Source organism: Trichoplax adhaerens, genomic scaffold (assembly GCF_000150275.1).
Source record: "Trichoplax adhaerens TRIADscaffold_2 genomic scaffold, whole genome shotgun sequence".
NCBI lineage: Eukaryota > Metazoa > Placozoa > Uniplacotomia > Trichoplacea > Trichoplacidae > Trichoplax > Trichoplax adhaerens.
Genome location: NW_002060944.1, coordinates 5985441 through 6003056, shown reverse-complemented (window position 1 = coordinate 6003056; position 17616 = coordinate 5985441). Strand labels below are relative to the sequence as shown.

The 17616-nt window shown below is 35.3% G+C and overlaps 3 protein-coding genes across 3 annotated transcripts; 1 reads left to right on the top strand and 2 right to left on the bottom strand.

Moving 5' to 3' along the window:
- Positions 1 to 1011: 1011 nt before the first annotated feature.
- Positions 1012 to 5992, bottom strand: TRIADDRAFT_21587 (uncharacterized protein; the record flags this gene model as incomplete). Its single annotated transcript, XM_002109452.1, has 18 exons — positions 1012 to 1179; positions 1261 to 1327; positions 1526 to 1560; positions 1673 to 1724; positions 1808 to 1875; positions 1955 to 2075; positions 2163 to 2249; positions 2357 to 2472; positions 2684 to 2722; positions 2853 to 2901; positions 2979 to 3099; positions 3181 to 3284; positions 3374 to 3489; positions 3627 to 3750; positions 3862 to 3973; positions 4190 to 4223; positions 4807 to 4945; positions 5664 to 5992. 18 exons carry the CDS (start codon positions 5990 to 5992, stop codon positions 1012 to 1014), a joined length of 1881 nt encoding a protein of 626 aa, XP_002109488.1.
- A 2241-nt stretch (positions 5993 to 8233) lies between these two features.
- Positions 8234 to 10322, top strand: TRIADDRAFT_53580 (uncharacterized protein; the record flags this gene model as incomplete). Its single annotated transcript, XM_002110008.1, has 7 exons — positions 8234 to 8351; positions 8746 to 8796; positions 8930 to 8997; positions 9556 to 9660; positions 9777 to 9891; positions 9971 to 10103; positions 10220 to 10322. The coding sequence occupies 7 exons, from the start codon at positions 8234 to 8236 to the stop codon at positions 10320 to 10322; spliced, it is 693 nt and encodes a 230-aa protein (XP_002110044.1).
- Positions 10323 to 11329: 1007 nt separating this feature from the next.
- On the bottom strand, positions 11330 to 12750 carry TRIADDRAFT_2325 (uncharacterized protein; the record flags this gene model as incomplete). The annotated part of the gene is made up of 2 exons (XM_002109451.1): positions 11330 to 12120; positions 12384 to 12750. Coding segments are annotated over 2 exons (1158 nt in total), but the record flags the coding sequence as incomplete, so codon positions are not given.
- Between the last annotated feature and the right edge of the window lie 4866 nt (positions 12751 to 17616).

Below are 17616 nucleotides of genomic sequence, written 5' to 3'. Positions count from 1 at the left end.
AGGAAATATGAAAATGAAGTAGCGAGCTTACTGTAAGTTTTTTGTATGTTGTATACAGTAGTGATTGTCTGTATTAGCTTGTAAACCATCAATAAAGCAACGTGTAACAAGAATTATACTTTAATCTTTATTTGGAATTGATTCATTCTGAAAAAGGGAGTTATAATCAGATAATAAGTCAACATTGCTACCATATGCTTCAGAATTATTTGTAGGTTCGCATACTGTATATTACGATTATCCTGCCAGTTTATAAGAAAGCACACAACTGGATATGAACAAGGAAAGCATACAACATTTCTAATCCACTTGGAGAACAATAATAGTTTAGGATTAAAACAAACACTAAATCATATCTGTTGTTGTTTATATTACTATTGTACTGTAATTGTTAAACGACATACGAGTATTGAATAATTGCATATTGATCATCTAGGAAAAATAACATTAATGCAAACCCAACATACCCATTCAAATTTGTGATATAGTAATGATTTATATGGCATTGCCAATTATTACGCTAAAATCATTACGGTACGATCACTATTTGTCTATGCTGTATAGGCGGATATACGAGCTTTTTACATATCCTTTAATGACGGCATAATGCCACCGGTATACCTACATGCTTCACTCATGTATAATATTGAAGCATTGAATACGCTTACATATTAATTATATAATAATTTTATCGCATTTTATCCGGCATTAAAAAATAGACAAATGTGAGATTCAATTATTCATCTGTTTTGTAAATATAGCTAAATTGAAACAGTAAATATTAAAATCCGAATATTTATGCCAGTATAGACATGGCATTATATTGTAATAAATGTGCGTGTTGAAAATTTTTCAGCTAAATCCAGTCTTCTAATGTAGATTGAAAGATAAAGCGTCATTTAACATACAACAATTTTTACACAAACAAATATTACAAATATCGCACAAATCTTTTCAGTCATTTTAACTTTTTGTGAGTGTTGTCAATCTATAAATGACAACTTAAGATGATCAAGTGACTCTAAGATCATGCGACCATTCAGGTGGCAAGCCATCATAATCAAATATACGATTATTTCCGTTCGATTGTCCAGTTTGATGGTAATAGTCAACAGTTTGATAATTTTCATTCAATTGCGATGAATACGGATTTTGCAGTAGCTTTAGCACACGTCTGATCTGATAATTATAATAAAGTAAGTTTTCGGTTTAATGATTATAATTAAATTTCTACGGAAATATCGGAAGCCTTAATGTTACCTCAGAATAATCGCCTTTCTCAGCTTGTATAATAGCATTGTGGGCTATATAATTGCGCAGTATAAATCTAAAAGATGTAATTACATTCTATTATAATAAATCCAATAATAAGACTATCGTTAATATACAAAAATATTTAGACTGATAGAAGGTTAATGGATTTCATACGCTTTCCATAGCGAACTTCACGATGCTTATTTCGTATTGTTTAAAGCTGGCTTAATAAAATAGCCAGCTCTATTATACAGGATTTTAGCCTTCGTACCTTGGATTATTAGAGTTCATGACCTCGATTCTCTCCTTGTCGGCCTAAGACATAGTAATAAGATAAGATTAAGGCGGTTTCTCCTCTTTCAGTATGATTCAACAATAGTTAAAAATGGTATCATTTAAACAGCATGACAAAGCGTACAGTTTTTATAGCATCAACATCGAGGTGTTCGACTTCAATATGCAAGCGGCATCTGAGTAAAGTATTCAGGTATTTATTAGTAAATCGCTGCATTGCAATAACTTATCAGAATCTTGCAACTATAAAAATCATTACTGGTATTTTTTCAACCATCCATCCCATATTAGGTTGTCGGACTGTCTTTTCTCATCTTCGGTAAGATCCTTAAAACAAGCATTTTTTACTTACTTGCCAATAGTAATGATCAGCATGAGGATTTATAATAAACGATGTAGTTCTTACATTTAAATCACGCAATTTCTCTAATTTTTCTAAATCATTTTTTATCCTTAGCGCAGTCTGACCCATCTGAGTAATTAGATTGGGATTTGCTTGGATCATGGATATAAGCATGTTCAATTGGCTATCAATTATCATAAAGATATACAACATTAGATTGCAACATTAAATTTGAATATCAAGAGTATTAGGCGGTGATATATGGCATCACCTTTGTGGCATAGATGGCTTAGATCTCTTTTTTAAGTCTTTCAGCGACGTACATTGGGACAGGAGACATGCTTTTAATTCTGAAAAGCTACGCAGGAAACTAGTTTTAAAACTCGCACTGTAAACTCAGAATCATAGTATCGTACCATTGTAAATCTTTGGAACGAGTGGAAATAAATTTAATGGATTAATTACCTTCGGTCAGGTTCAGAGATTCTCAGTTTATTTAAACATCTGAACGAGTTTGTAAAATCCGCTCCTACCCAAAAAAAAACAAATAGTAATTTATTTTGATGTACTACAGACAATATCTTCGTACTGTATAACGCTTTAAAATACCTGTATCTTTCATAACTTGAAGAAGTGATTTTACCAGTTCCCTTATTTTCAATATAGCATTTAGTTTAGTTATTTTTATGATAATAAAGCTTTACATAGGGCAATAAATTTTCGTTATTCTACTAGGGTCAATCCTTTTAAAGCCATACTAAATAGTATGTAATGATACTGATAGAAAGTAACATACTCATCTCCTGGCAATTGTTTCCGAATAAGTCCAAGCTATAGATAGAATTGAAACATCGTTTTAGTTTCATACGTAATCTGCTAATAGTAAGATTTACATGATAAACAAGATAGAATTAAAGAGATATCACAAATAGAATACTATATCTCCAATTTTTTAATCTACCTTAAGGCGCATTTTCTCTAGGTAAAATTTATGAAATAATTCGTTGTATCTATCAACGCGAAATCAGATTTATCAGATGACTATAAATAAAATTTTAGTTTTTATAATAAATCATGAAGTATTTACTTCTCTAGTACAGGATTGGAATCTGCTAATGGCAGTACACTAGCAAGAGCTTCAGCGAGTTTACTCAAGTTCCATTTGCATGCTTCAGGTTGATTTATGAACGCGTATCTACCTCCATCATCTAATAATTAATATCATTTCACACAAAGGTTGAGTTAAATTTGGTGAGGAGGCAAGGGTGACTAAAAGATGGTTACATTACCGGAAGCATTACAGACATAGTCAGGGTCATAAACGTCTAGAAACCCGAAAGGTCCATAGTCTATAGTTATTCCAGCAATACTCATATTATCTGTATTTAAAACACTGAAGAGTAAGAGAAAAGTTAACATTATAAAGTTTTTTGTAAACTGAAACATTTACATTGCAGAGAATGATTGCAGCAATAGTCGTACCCATGGCAAAATCCTACGCATTGCCATAAAGCTACAAGCTTAGCAGTTGCTTTAACTACTTCTTCAAAGAAAGCTAAATATCGTTCCTTGTCACTGTCTGGGTATTTAGCCGCAACCTGTCATGTAGTAATATTTGATAACAAAGATATCCCATATAGTAGTTGAGTAGAATTACTAGATAAAAGTGCTAGTCTATAATGCTTAAAGTAGGAAGTGAAAGTGTAAGGTTAATTAAAGCTACTTTATATATTACATGAGGGAAATGTGTGTTAATCGTATATTCCAGGAGTTGAATAAGGATATCTTTACGTCCAACGCTAGGTCCCATGCTCCCGGTTATCTTATCCAAAGGTTTAAATATTTCAAAAGATCCAAATCTTTAATGAAAGAATATCCAACTTAAAATCTTTACTCAAAATAACTTGATTTCTAAATCGGTAGAATACATTAATGTTTTTGTAGTAGCAATCTTAGAAGGCAATAATTACCTTAAAAATGTAGGCGCAATCCGTAGGATCACAGTTGCTTTCTCCTTAATAGGATTTCCACTATAATATATATCACGTAAGACTTCACTGTCTGATGTGATGCAAGAACCAGCTGATAAAGGCAAAATGGAATAAAATTATTTAAAAATTTTAGGACTCTGTTCCTTAAGTTTCAAAACAGTTCTGTTGTACGAATAGTTGGGATTTAATTTTTGATATCTTTGTGAACAAAGATTGAAATCAACATTATAAAAACAACGAAATAGGCTGTGCTAAGCTTATACAGTACTATTGATATCAACCGTGCGTATCCTAAATGACACAATACCTCGCGTAGTAGGAATTCCTAAGTGATGCATAGCCTATGTACGGGCAAAATAGAATAGGTAAGAAATAATTCAATCATCGTATTTTACTACCGTAACTACAAGAAAAAAGGAATCTATGATTGGTTAGCGACCTACACCACTGCATACTGTATTAATCGTTAGTAAGAGATAAAGCCGGGTTGTCGAACTTTTATTTTTAATACAACACTACCGTTATGAAATCTCATGTTTTGAGATAGCAAAAGATAGCGTTGTATTAACCTTAAAAAGTAAAAATAGACAATCCAGCCTACTGTGCAATAGACCGATTACTATAGATTTTATATATTTAACTCTATTTCTATCTCCGATTGTCTGCTGAAACTTTTCAGTGATACTACGTACAACAGTTCTGGCAATAGCATTACTTTAGTCGTTTCAGTAACTACTCAGAGAGGGTAAGTATAAAATATAAAAACTTCACTATAAACACGACCAACATACGCGGCGATTCTACTGTATTGTGTAGTAGAGTCTGTATTAATCAATTAGAACATACACTACTAGTAATACGTTATCGCTAGAATTATTTGGTAATAAATAAATAATAACTAGCAATAATAATTTATCAGCCTACCTCACTACATAAAAATTCGCGTATACTTGATCTTAATACTTTACGGCCATCGGCATGTCTAGAATAAGGTGTCAGGCCGGAACCTTTAAACTGAATTTCCCACCTTTCATCTTTATGATTAACCACTTCGCCTATATACCTATATATTACCATAATTTTAATTAGAATTTGTAAAATAGACTGCAGTGATTTTATTATTATGAATACATAAATAAGGTCATATAAAATGATGACCTTTGCATTATTGCTATCAAATGGCGTCAAATACTTTTACCGGTAAATAGGCAAGGCAAATTATATTATTCAATTTACTCGTTACCTACCGTACATTGCAGACAATTTAAATTGCTAATACGCATGGACGTTTTAACTGAGTAACTGGCTAATTGCTAGTACGAACTGTAGCTGGTACTTCATAAAGGTACAATGTTGTAAAGTAATAAGTGTATATTTCATCTTTTGAATTACTTGCACTACAGTTGTTTGTTTTACTAGCGAATAAAGAATATCGGGCTGATTGTCTGTCGATAAAGATGTGCTATATTGTAGACACCTGTATGGACTACGATGCACACTATACGTACATGACTATAAAAGTAGGAAGTATAGTGTAACTGTTGAAGACTGTCTAATCAACCCCATTTTAAAAGTACATTTAGGAGGAAGTCTTGTAGAAACTATGCAGTTCAATCTTGCTTTACGACACGCTGTGAATAGATTGTACCACTGCGGTTATTGGCTTTTAGCACAATGAGGGAGAATAAAAAATGAAGTGTATTTTATGCTAAGAAATTCGTTATTGTACAAATGTACACTTGTACATTACTTGATGTTGGAGAATATAAAATTATGCTTACATAGCAGCTCCATCTCCTAGCTGTCCAGAAAAATAACCAAATTGATGGCCGCAATAGCAATGAGCAGCCGTCCGTGAACCCTTAATAGGCAGATTACCACTAAAGTAATGGACAAATTCACTTCGTTCTAATTCATATTGGGATAAATCCAGTAATGCCATGGCAGAAGGTGATACCGCTACTAACTGAGGATTATCAACTGGTGTCGGCTGAACATACGAAAAGCAAGCACCCGCTACATTGCGCGGGTAAACCTCCGTGTTATTCTCCACTGGAAGACAACGAAGACAAGAGTTATCAAAATTTAATGTTTCCAGTGTTGCCGACATGGTCGTTAAAGTCGCCACTTGCTTCTCTAAGATATTGACTATTCTTCGTAGGCGCAACGTTGTCCTCAACTGATGAATGATCCCCCAGTAGAAATACAAATAGTCAATCCCAATAAGGATTGAAAAAACCAGGCGTAGTTTCACTACTTTCAACTACAGCGTTCTCTCCGACTTTTTGGAACTCTGACTAGTGGCAAATTCAGTGAAGAATTTGAACTTTTAACACAGGCTTTGGTGATAATAATCCTGACCCGAAGCAAAATATCGATTGTGATAGCAGAGGTGAATCTACTGATTAGTGTACGTACGCACTTGTACAATGGTCAGTCAATGGCTGTATGTGAGACCATACTCGACACATGACAGATTCGATTGTACAGTACTGTATGCGCATTTATACAGTCCATATTGTAGACTACAGTACACTGTACACTGTACACTGTACAGTACTAACTGTACTGGCATCGGTCGTGAACTCCATTGTACCGTCTGAGTCATTCTGACCTTAAGGTCTTTTGAAAACCACTCCCACTTCATCTATTATTATATTGTGAAATGAGATAATGAGTTCATGTGTAATGCACTGTGCTGTCGGTTCAGTTCTGGCCTGATGCAATAATGGGGTTATTGTTCAAGCAGACGTCAAAGGCTCATTCCATTGACTGACCCACACCGACGGTCTGTAGCATAGAGGTCATCAAAATCGCGACGATCCCTAACATACAGAACAGTATACAGTATTACAGTACTACAGTACACATTGAACTTTCTTTTTCTTCAACACTGTACAGTACAGTACAGTACAGTACAGTACACTCAACACTCAGCTAGTGTACAATACACTGTAGTAAATCGACTGCTTGCCCTATTTATCCCATGGATCATACTCGGGGTCAGCGAGGGTCACAGTACTGTAGAAATGCACTTTGAAAATTGTAAACATTTCATTTGCCACTTTACTGTAGGTATATTGTATACTGTATATATTCAGCGTTGCTAGTATGAATCGATATTCTATAGACAAGCTACCATTAAAAAACGTAAACAAGTACAATTCGCTACTAGTGTTGATGGGTAATACAATATAGAAGCATAATTATCAGTGATTAATCAAGCTGCTCGGCGCGGTAACTATCCATGTCCGAACTGGGTATCTATCACTTTGCCAGCATTGAAGCGAGAAAGATTCATTCAAAGGCTGATAGAAAAATAAAATATAGCTTACTTCCGTAAAGCTGCGTTCTTAGCAACTGACTAAAAAAAGATGGAACCACGTTTCAACACTCGCCATGTATATAGTGAGCCAGTGTGTATTATTCACTGTCATTATATTCAAATATTAATTGGGGTTACTCGGTTCGCTTGACCTTCTTTTCAAGACTTGACAGAAAGATACCATAAATACGAGATGAAAATTATCAAAGGGAATAGATGACAGTTCATTTTCTTTTTTTTTTATTTATTTATTTTCACAATCGACATTACACTGTACAGTATGTACTGTACAGTACAATACTACAATGTGAATACTGTATTGTACTGTACTGTACTGTACTGTACGTCAATTTTTGGGGGGGGGGCGTATTGTACGTACAGTACTTTACACTGTCACAGCATCCAAGTTGAAGAAAAACTTTTGAACTTTTTTAAAAACTTCCTTTCTTTTTATCTCCACACTACCGTCAGACTGTATTGCACAATGCTGAACTGTACTCCACCTGTATCAGACTTCCTCCTCCAAAATTGAATGACAGATTATTTTGATGTTGTCATTGGTCACTACCAGTGTTTTCTATCAATCGTATAGCACTTTTTATTAGGCCTGCTTGTAGTATCATTGGTCAGCCTTATTACGGATTGACAAGTAGTAGTAAAGGTCTCTTATTAGTCTCCACGGCACCACCGTGTGACTGTACTGTACAAGTGTTAGTGAAAGCGCGGATGCAGCGATTTTGAATGCCCGACCTCTACGACTCACGACTGTACTCTACCTTTAACCCTTCCTTCTTACAACACGTCGACAACACGGCTGCTCACTTCCACCTTCTTGACACATTGATCTACTGTAGTGTTCATTAGACCTCCTGTACCAACTTGGTTCTTTAAATTGGGAACTGGTGAATAAGGCGTTGCTCGAGTCAATCCAAAAAGTAGATTAAGAGGGATTTTCCACTTTGGGATGCTAGTATCATAAATTATACTACAATCCTTTTTTGCTATTCATTGTTATCGTCACAAACAATGGCAGGATCGTACAAAAATGTTAAGAAATTGCTTGAGGAGGCTAAAGTCAAAGGTCATAAGGAATTGGATTTATGCGATCGAGGTTTAATTAATTTAACTGATCTACCCACTTGGAGTAAGTTGGCCCCGATATATGTACGATATCAATGCAGTAACCAATTTGGAATTTCTAGCGCATGACTACTCTGTATAATCAATTCTCCTTAAATTGCATTAAATCAATATTGCGATTTTAGCCTAGCTTCATATGTTTTATTTGCTTAATTCTACTGTTTGTGAAAATACTTCAACTCCAGTCATGTCCATTGACTACAGTAAATTAAATTATCAAAAATTATGGATATACTACGCGTACTGTATGTAATTGTTATCACAATGGATAACAACGAAAGCAGTTACGATTACTTGTACGAGTATGTCGTCTTTACTAGAAACTAGGTAATAGGAAAAGGACTCTGAAGTAATCGAACAAGTCATTTTCTTCATTAATTCCTTTTTGTTATCCATAGACCGACTTCGCCATTTAACTACATTGACGCTAAGTCACAATAAAATTTCCGGTAAATTTTCAATCGTACCTTAAGCCTATTCGCATCTGACTTTAAGTAAATTATGGACATATTCGTGCAGTAAGCATCAAATGTCATTCCAAATTTAACCCTATTCTATACTGTGATAATTACACCTGTTTAGCAATTCCTCCTGCGATAAGCGATCTTTCCAATTTGGAATGTCTTATCCTTTGCAATAATGCAATTCAGGTATGAATTGTAGATGATTTATCTTCCTTTTCTTTAGTGTCTATTTGTACGCCTTCGCAGTCAATTCATAATTTTGCATAATCCTCGATCTCCGCTCCCTTTTCAACATATCAAAGTTGACGCTATCATAGTGCACTAAAAGTTAATTCATGTCCATGTAATCATGACGGTAACATTGCACTTTTAATGTATTGTGTAGGAACTGCCTGAATGTATAAACCAATTGCTAAAGTTAAAATACTTGAATTTATCGTAAGTATTGAAATTCCATTCGACAGAACAATCATATTGGTTTGAGTTCTAGTTGAAAGAAATTTGGCCATTCAATAATCGTAATATGCTTACAAAATTAGGGTCAATCTACTATCCACTCTTCCAAGAGGATTTGGAGTATTTCCTTCACTGCAAATTTTGGATATGACATCGAACTGTTTAACCGATGAATCTTTCTCATCGAACTTTTCTTTACTGAGTTCGTTATCGTAATCCATAGTAACAACAGCTCATGTAGTACTTTATAAGTGCAATTGTACACCAATTATACCTCTTAACTTTCAGTTCTTTCCAACTTTTAATTTAGCTACCCTTAGAGCTTTATACCTTGGTGATAATGAAATTGAAAACGTTCCTCCTGAATTTGGAAAGCTGAAGAGCTTGCAAATTGTAAGCGATCTTTACTATGTTTTATCTGTTTTTATGCTATTATGTACAGTATATATATACATTGTATAATTTCGAATTCTACCAAAGCATAAAGTATAATACACTAACTATCCTAGCTGGTTTTACGGGATAACTATGCCATCTCCTTGCCAAATGAGATCGGAAACTTATCAGACTTGAAAGAGTTACACTTGCAAGGGAACCGTTTGACAGTACTACCTCCCGCATTAGGTAGTTATCAAAAAATTTGACTGCATTTTAAGTACTGCGCATTCAAAGTTAAATATCTATGCGTTATTAATTCTAATAGCCGACTTAGGACTAAATATATCAAACGGGGTTATTCGCTTAAGCGAGAACCCATATGTAAAACCCATTGCATCTCAGCTGGCCAATGGCATAGACAAGTTAATGGAATATTTAAAGTCAGATACTTATAAATAGTAAGAACAAGTCATTTTGGCTATATACTGATATTATCTATAATCCTTGAAATCTGTTGTATTCTTTTCATAATAAGCTTTTGATGTTAACTTTAATCGCAAATTTGATCTCTTAGTTTATATAGTAGGCATCTACAACAGGCTGCTACTGACATTCCGCCTAAGATTGAACTGGATCATAAATTAAGTCGCTCTCAAAAGAAAATTAAAAGTATTTAAAAATATCAATTTTTATTTAGTAATTTTTCTTAATGTAAACATGTACATTACAGAATTAATCAGAGAACTGAAATGAAGTAATGCTTGGGTGATTATCACAGCTAGCGTTGTTTTTATTAGAAATTGTTTGAGATCAGAATAAATCATTGTAAATTTTGATTCAATGATGAACTTTCTATGATTTTTTAAATTCTACCAATATGAATAAATACTTTCTTTAGAATTTACATTATATATCTTTGGTCTTGGTATGTAATTCACTGAGGACAATGCATAATGATGCTACTTGTGAAATAAATATCATTCCATTAAATATTTCTGTTCACAATCTTTTGCTCTAACAGAAAACGTCTTCGATAAATGTCTTAGCGTCGTTACCCTAAGAGTACAGTACTTTGAAAATGCCAAGGCTTTAAAGGAGCTATCTCAATTTCTTATATTTTTTATAGAACTCATTTTAAAAATAGCCAACCGTAAATGATTACACGTATATACACATATCTCAAGCAGTTTTATGAATTACTTACAAGTTCGATGATATGATTATTATTAGTTTCTTATATCATACATTATGAAATTAATTTCAGTAGTTGCAAAACTGTAGGTAACTTCCTTTAGAGATGTGCAAAATGTTAGTACTGTACTATTAATGATCAGTGGGATCGATTAAAGTAGTGCAAAATCGTACTTTCTTTCTTTCGCTTGGGTGAAAAAGTTCTGGAAGGACTAGTATTGGTGAGATTATGCTTTCTCCATTCGTTAAGCAGTTCGTCTTTCATTTGTTGAGGCAACTGATGGAAAACCTCAAGATCGATGTCTTCCGGAATAGTCTTATCGTGTTCCAGCAAGTTTTGACTATCTTTATCACTATGACTGGGCACTTGATTATAATTGTTGTCGCATACTATAGGAACTGCAGTCATTAAGGGCTTCTTTACTAATGGATCGTGTTTTTTCGATTTAGACCGGTCTAAGTAGCTGGAGATATCCAACGATGCTACCGGTGGCTTATCTTTAAAATTTGTAAATGTGACACCAAAGAGTCTAAGGCGAAACGGTTTATGTATGTCAACTAATTTACGTAATAGATTCATCATTAGGTCAAGGATAATACTACACTTTTTGTCGGTGTCTTTAGTCGAATAAAACGTGCTAGGAACACTGCACTGCTTCGATTCTCTCTTATAGGATGATCTATCATGCTTAATAATAGTTAATTTGACTGTTTGAGGGTGTTCACATCCATCGACCAAGCGTGATAAAAGATGCCTTATTAAATCAGATATTCTCTTTTTACTAGCTATCATCGTACAGCACCTAGAAAAGGAATCTTCTACTCCAATCGATTTTGGCTTTGTAGCGGCAACGACATCACTATCATCAATACCTTTGCACCATTGAAATAGCGTACAGGCTTGAGGGGTTGGAAAATGTGTCTTTAATACAGCTAACGGTAGAGTGGACAGTTCTTTAACTGTTGTAATACCAACAGATTGTAACTTGTTATTCGTTGCACTACCAATACCAGCAATTTTTCTTAACTCCAGAGAGTGAAGCAAATCGAGAGTATCTTCAGGGTAGATAGCGGTTTGTAAATTTGGTTTATGCAAACCAGATACGATTTTAGATAACATCTTGTTGTGGGCGATACCACCGCTTGATGTCAAGCTGAAAACATTCCACAGTCCTTGGCGCATTTCAGCCGCAATTTGCGAGCCAATTATCATTCGTAATCGGCAATTGCAATCACAAGCCTGTGCTTTAACCGTGTTACTGTTCTGATATAAGTACCCTACAACTTGTAAAGATTGTAGGTCTTCGGTGCGATCTATATGCAATGATTACAATCAAGTTTCATAAATAATGTACAATTCGAACATTTTATGTCGTGTATGCCTGATATATATTCTGATTAATTAATTTGATTTAACTATTGGTTTTGAAGCCCTAAAACTAGCAGTCTACAGTATAGCTTAGATGCACTTAGTAATACAGTACACGTACATTATAATCATTATTGTCTGGCTAGAGTACTGTAGCTAGCAGCTACTGTGCTTTTACACAACCTACCTTGAAATTGATTAAGTCTGCACTGGACGAGCTCAGTAACATCGATGTAATTCTCATCAAATCCTAGCCTATGAACTTTAGTAGAGAACTTCTTCAGGTAATCAGTGACCTTAAAACTGACTTCTCGATACTCCGTTAGATCTTCACCATTAATTACTATTAAATCAGGACATTTTTCCAAGGCTTTAGTTAAAGGAATTAGCTTGCCAACGCCCCGTTCTCTGGCAGGATAGTTGGAAGTGACAATGATATGTTTTTGACGTATACCAACCGGTTTATTTCGTAAACTGCTATTTTTAGCCATTTCGACTTGAGCATAAAAACAATCAATATCTAAATGAATAATTGTTCTGTTATGGCCATAACATGACTTGCTTAAATGCTTTTCTTCTTCATCTTTCAAGTCTGGCTGCAATGTGATAGTTGCCCAGTCAGCGATAGAATCACCTATTCCATTATCAACACTACTGCTTGCATCACAAGTGTTATCGTCAAGATTATCATCATCCATATAAACAGTGCAATAAGTGCTAGTGCGTTGCTCTTCCATATCACAAGCAGCCACTCAACGACCGAGAATCCAAATTACTGTACTTGTTTTCTAGACAGTGACTGTATCAGTGAACCAAATACAACTGTAGGATTGATGTTTCGCACTACAGCATGCTTATAGTGCATATCATAGTTAACGTAAGACCCTCACTGACGTTTCTTACCGTTATTATTCGGTCGTTATTGCGATAACAACAGGTCCAAAAATCTTTCTCGTTCCTTTCAACTTCTTTGCAAACCACAGCATTAACAGGCATTACAGTACAGTACGTCGATTGCTCGCTAATTGTGATACAGAATACAATGTACTGTAGCGTACTGTGCGTCCAGTCAGGGACTACTGTACTGTACAGTAGGACTACTCGACCCATGGCCATGAGTGGGATTCCACTCACTGCTACCCCGGAAGTCCCTGTCTCCCCTGCCAAGTCACACTATAAAACTGACTCACAGTTAAAAAATTTCACGGCCGTCCCTGGTACATTACACAACTATAAAATTGATTGGTATTATGGCATACACTGTACAGTGTATAGTACAGTATGTAAGCTGGTCAGCAAATACTATGTCATACTGTACCATCTTCTTACTTTTGAGTTTTTCTAGGAAATAGCTATGTAAGATCGTAAATGTTATTTGAATTAGTACCAGTGGATGTGGAAAACAGATATGGAAGATCCATACTAAGTGTAACTAGTCATTTTTCAATATTGACAGCCTCCTTTGGGTAAGAAACGTCCGTCCATCTGAACCGAACCTTTCCCAGGTCGAACAAATGTGGGAGTTCATCAGTCGGTCCATCCATCACTCGTTCAAATCAGTCCACAGTACAGTACAGTATTCTGATCGAATGGATCGATTATGCTTACTATGCTGCCGTTATTAATAGTAAAACCTTTTGGCAGTACTGTACAGTACTGTAGTCTGTAGGTAACATTTGCGCAGTAATACCAGTAAAAAATGCCGAACTACTGAATACAATACAGTACTGTATCCACTGCCAGCTACAGTAGTGTTCTGTAGTGTACACTGTACTGTACAGTGTACAGTACTGTACAGTACAGTAGAAGATCGTTTACAGTACTGTACTGTACTTTACTGAACACTCAGTGAATGGTACAGGATTACAGCCCGGAATGAGAGAAGTGTGAGTCGGGCGGGGACTATCGTACAGTACTACAATACTGTACAGTACAGTGTACAGTACAGTACTGTACCATGGATATGCTGTACTGTACTGTACACTCAGTGTACTGTACTGTCATTAGCAAGCGTAGACTGTACTGTACTGTACTGTACAGTGTACAGTATACTGAGTAGGACTGTAGTACAGTACTGTACTGTAAAAGGAAGCATGCATGCAACATGTGATAGGAGTCGTGTAGATAACATCAAAATGCGTGCTTTCCCATTTCCGATCGTACGGTATACTGACTGTACTGTATTGTTAGTTCACCTAGATAGTTGAATAAAGTAGCATACTGTACGCGCGTCGTGCGAGACCACACCAGTCACTTACTCCCCAATATCTGCGCTTTACCTGAAGTACGATTTGATACTAGCACTTCAATTGCATACCATATCCTTTCCTGAATGGAAGTGTTTCGACCTTTCAAGAGCTCTATCGATATTAACCCTGTTAGCAGCCTATCGCAGCAGTGCTTGTCATTCATAATATTACTAGTGCAAACTCCCGTCGCTTTACTGACGGTTTACGATAATGTGCTCATTTAACAGAGCAAGCAGCCGTTTACTTAAACCATGACAGTATTATGATAATAATAAATAACAATAATAATAGAACAATCACTACAATAATAATAATAACAATAACATCCTGGAATTTCCGAGTACTGGTACAGTAAATAAAAGTTGAAAGTTTAAAAAAAGTACAGTATATTGTACGGTAGGGTTGTACTGTACAGTACAGTATGTCCCGTCCCCTCAGGGTCTCTGGGTCGGTGTTTTAACAATCAGCACTGAGAGGCACAGTACCGCCTTACCGGGTCATCACGCCGCTGGCTAATTGTATGACAGTTGACACCCACAGACCACAAGTTCACCGGCATTTTGACATTACTACAGTGGACAGAATGGATTGCATGCACATTGCACAAGGCATAAATAAAAAAAAAAATAGAATGAAGATTAATGATGCATAATTACTCGGTCCAACTGTAGTTTGCCATACTGTACTGTACAAAAGAGTACAGTGTAAAATATAGAAACCCCTTGGTAACAAGATAAATGTATGCACTAGGCAGCATTCATCAAAATAGAAATTACAGACATCCTCTTCGAAGACATACTGTTACGCGCTATTGCCTTAATTTACCCACATCTCAAAACGATAGGCAAACCAGTTTGAAACGACCTTCAAGACCATCTTCATAAGACAAAAAACATTGATTAAGAACTGCACCAGGGCGATACCATCATTCGAGCGCAATCGAATTTCTTCAACTTCACCAGTACATACTGTAGTTTTGTCAAGTCATTCTAGTCTAGTACCGTTGTGGAGACTAGCAAGTGCAGCAACAAATTGAAAGTTAGTCAACAGTAGATTATTATTAGGGTTTATCATAATTTTTAAAATTGACAATATTTCTACTGGAACATCATTTACTTTACTAACCTTTTCAAGTCATTTTTAAATCGCTGATATTGATCGTTACGTTATTTCTCTCTGCTGTACACAGTCAAAGCTCCTTTAGTACAACTGTCAGCTTCGTAATCAACGCCATCTTATTTGATTCCTATTTTTTCACATTGCAAAAGGCCAAATCATGGTAAAGGACCTTAGCCAATTAACGGTAAGATGAATCCGCTTTTTTGGATACCAAACTATCCACTGCCCAACTTTCTCCTATATGTCAATGATTTGATTTGTATGCTGCAGTGCTGTGCTGGCACGTGTGAGGATAGGATATGATGTAGGAAACAATGCTGTACTGTAATTGTTACGACTTGAGCATTTATGCATGGTATACGCGTATTATGCACGTCTAGTACAGTAGCCAAATTTTCTTCTTTCCGTAAAATTATGACAAATTACCGGCATGGATGTTCAATTTTTGAGGCAATTCAATAACCAAATAGTAAACTAGTGGTTGAACTTCAGTAGTGTGATATTTAGGATGTCTACAGTATATCATGCAACCTATATCAGCTATTATAGATCATGTATTATGACCCTACAGCACTGTATAACCGACACTTCTAAATTTCAACATCTTGCAGTATTTCTTCACACTATTTCACATGCTGTATTCAGTAACTTGAGATACATTATTTTAGGGTAATTTACGCTCAATAGAAGACATTAACTTAATCTGAAAAGAAACACAATCGATTCAAAGTTGTGCAAGCAATAATAGTACGGTACATGTACATTTTACAGTACAGTACAGTACTTTATACTCTTATGACATAAAAAATATCACATCACAGTGGTTGTAGTTACACTCAAACTGCCACTTACCTGCTAGAAAATGGTAATGATACATGCAATGGACAGTAAATTAGATTGCAATAGAATATTAAAGCTGCCATTTTATTACACTGCTATACGCTTATTTAGATGCATCAGTAGTTGTGAGTCGTGAGTACATTGAGAGCAGCGTGAAGCTTCCAGTGCAGTAAATATAAAGTACGGACGTATTGACATGATGAATGAACTCTTAAAATTGAAATCGTATGTTCCTGATCGCTTTTGAACTGCTATAAGTCCTACCTACCGTAAAATAGTTTCATATGGTAGAGCTCGTGTACCAACTTGTTAAAATTACAGAACAAGTGTTCGTACTAATGTCAATCAAGTCAAGTATACACTACTGTACTCTTTCCGTTATAGATTGAATCAACTCGATCAATCTTTTTCTACTGTCGTCGAGAAATTACGATAGATGATCTTGGTGAATGCAATACGACTTTACAGTCTTAATAGCGGCATATTACCATTGCTTTTTCATGGATGATGCTGTCACTACAGTACATTTTGTAATAACGCTCTGTTCGAATTACTAACCATGTTGCTGTGCTGTATTTCTGCAGGGTGTCGAAAAAATTGACCAGAGTCAACTAGAAGTCATTTTCGAAAAGGTCAGTGGTATAACTAAAGGAGTGGAATATAGATATTTTTCTTATGTGTATTTGCTTTACATAAGTGCTATCTGTATTTTAAGCATACTCGTAAACCAAATTGTGAATATGAGTAGACGTACGAACATAGTGTTAGCACAGAAAGGTTGAATCGAAATGTGATGTTTTCGATTCGTAATTATTCTGTACTTACGCTGTATAATCTCGTTTGGAGGAAATAGAAACACATTTCGATTTGAAAAAAATGAGTTTACTTAAACTTAATACTGCACTGAACTCTCTTATTACGTTACTGGAGAGTCGATAGCACATTACTTTAGGAAATCGCAAAAATTGTAATAATTATAATTTCTGAATTATAATGGTTCTACTGAAGTCAGTTCGAGCTAACAGTTTTGCCCTTAAACAAGCTAACTTCAGTGATGTTGAAATGTGCATGCAACACGGTAGCCACGAGTTTCATTTTTTTTTGTAGAGGATGCAGAGTTATTCACAATTTTGATCGGCCGTAAGTGTATTCTCTACACCTTTACCGTATTGTATGCAACGATGAAAAATGGCAAATACGCGT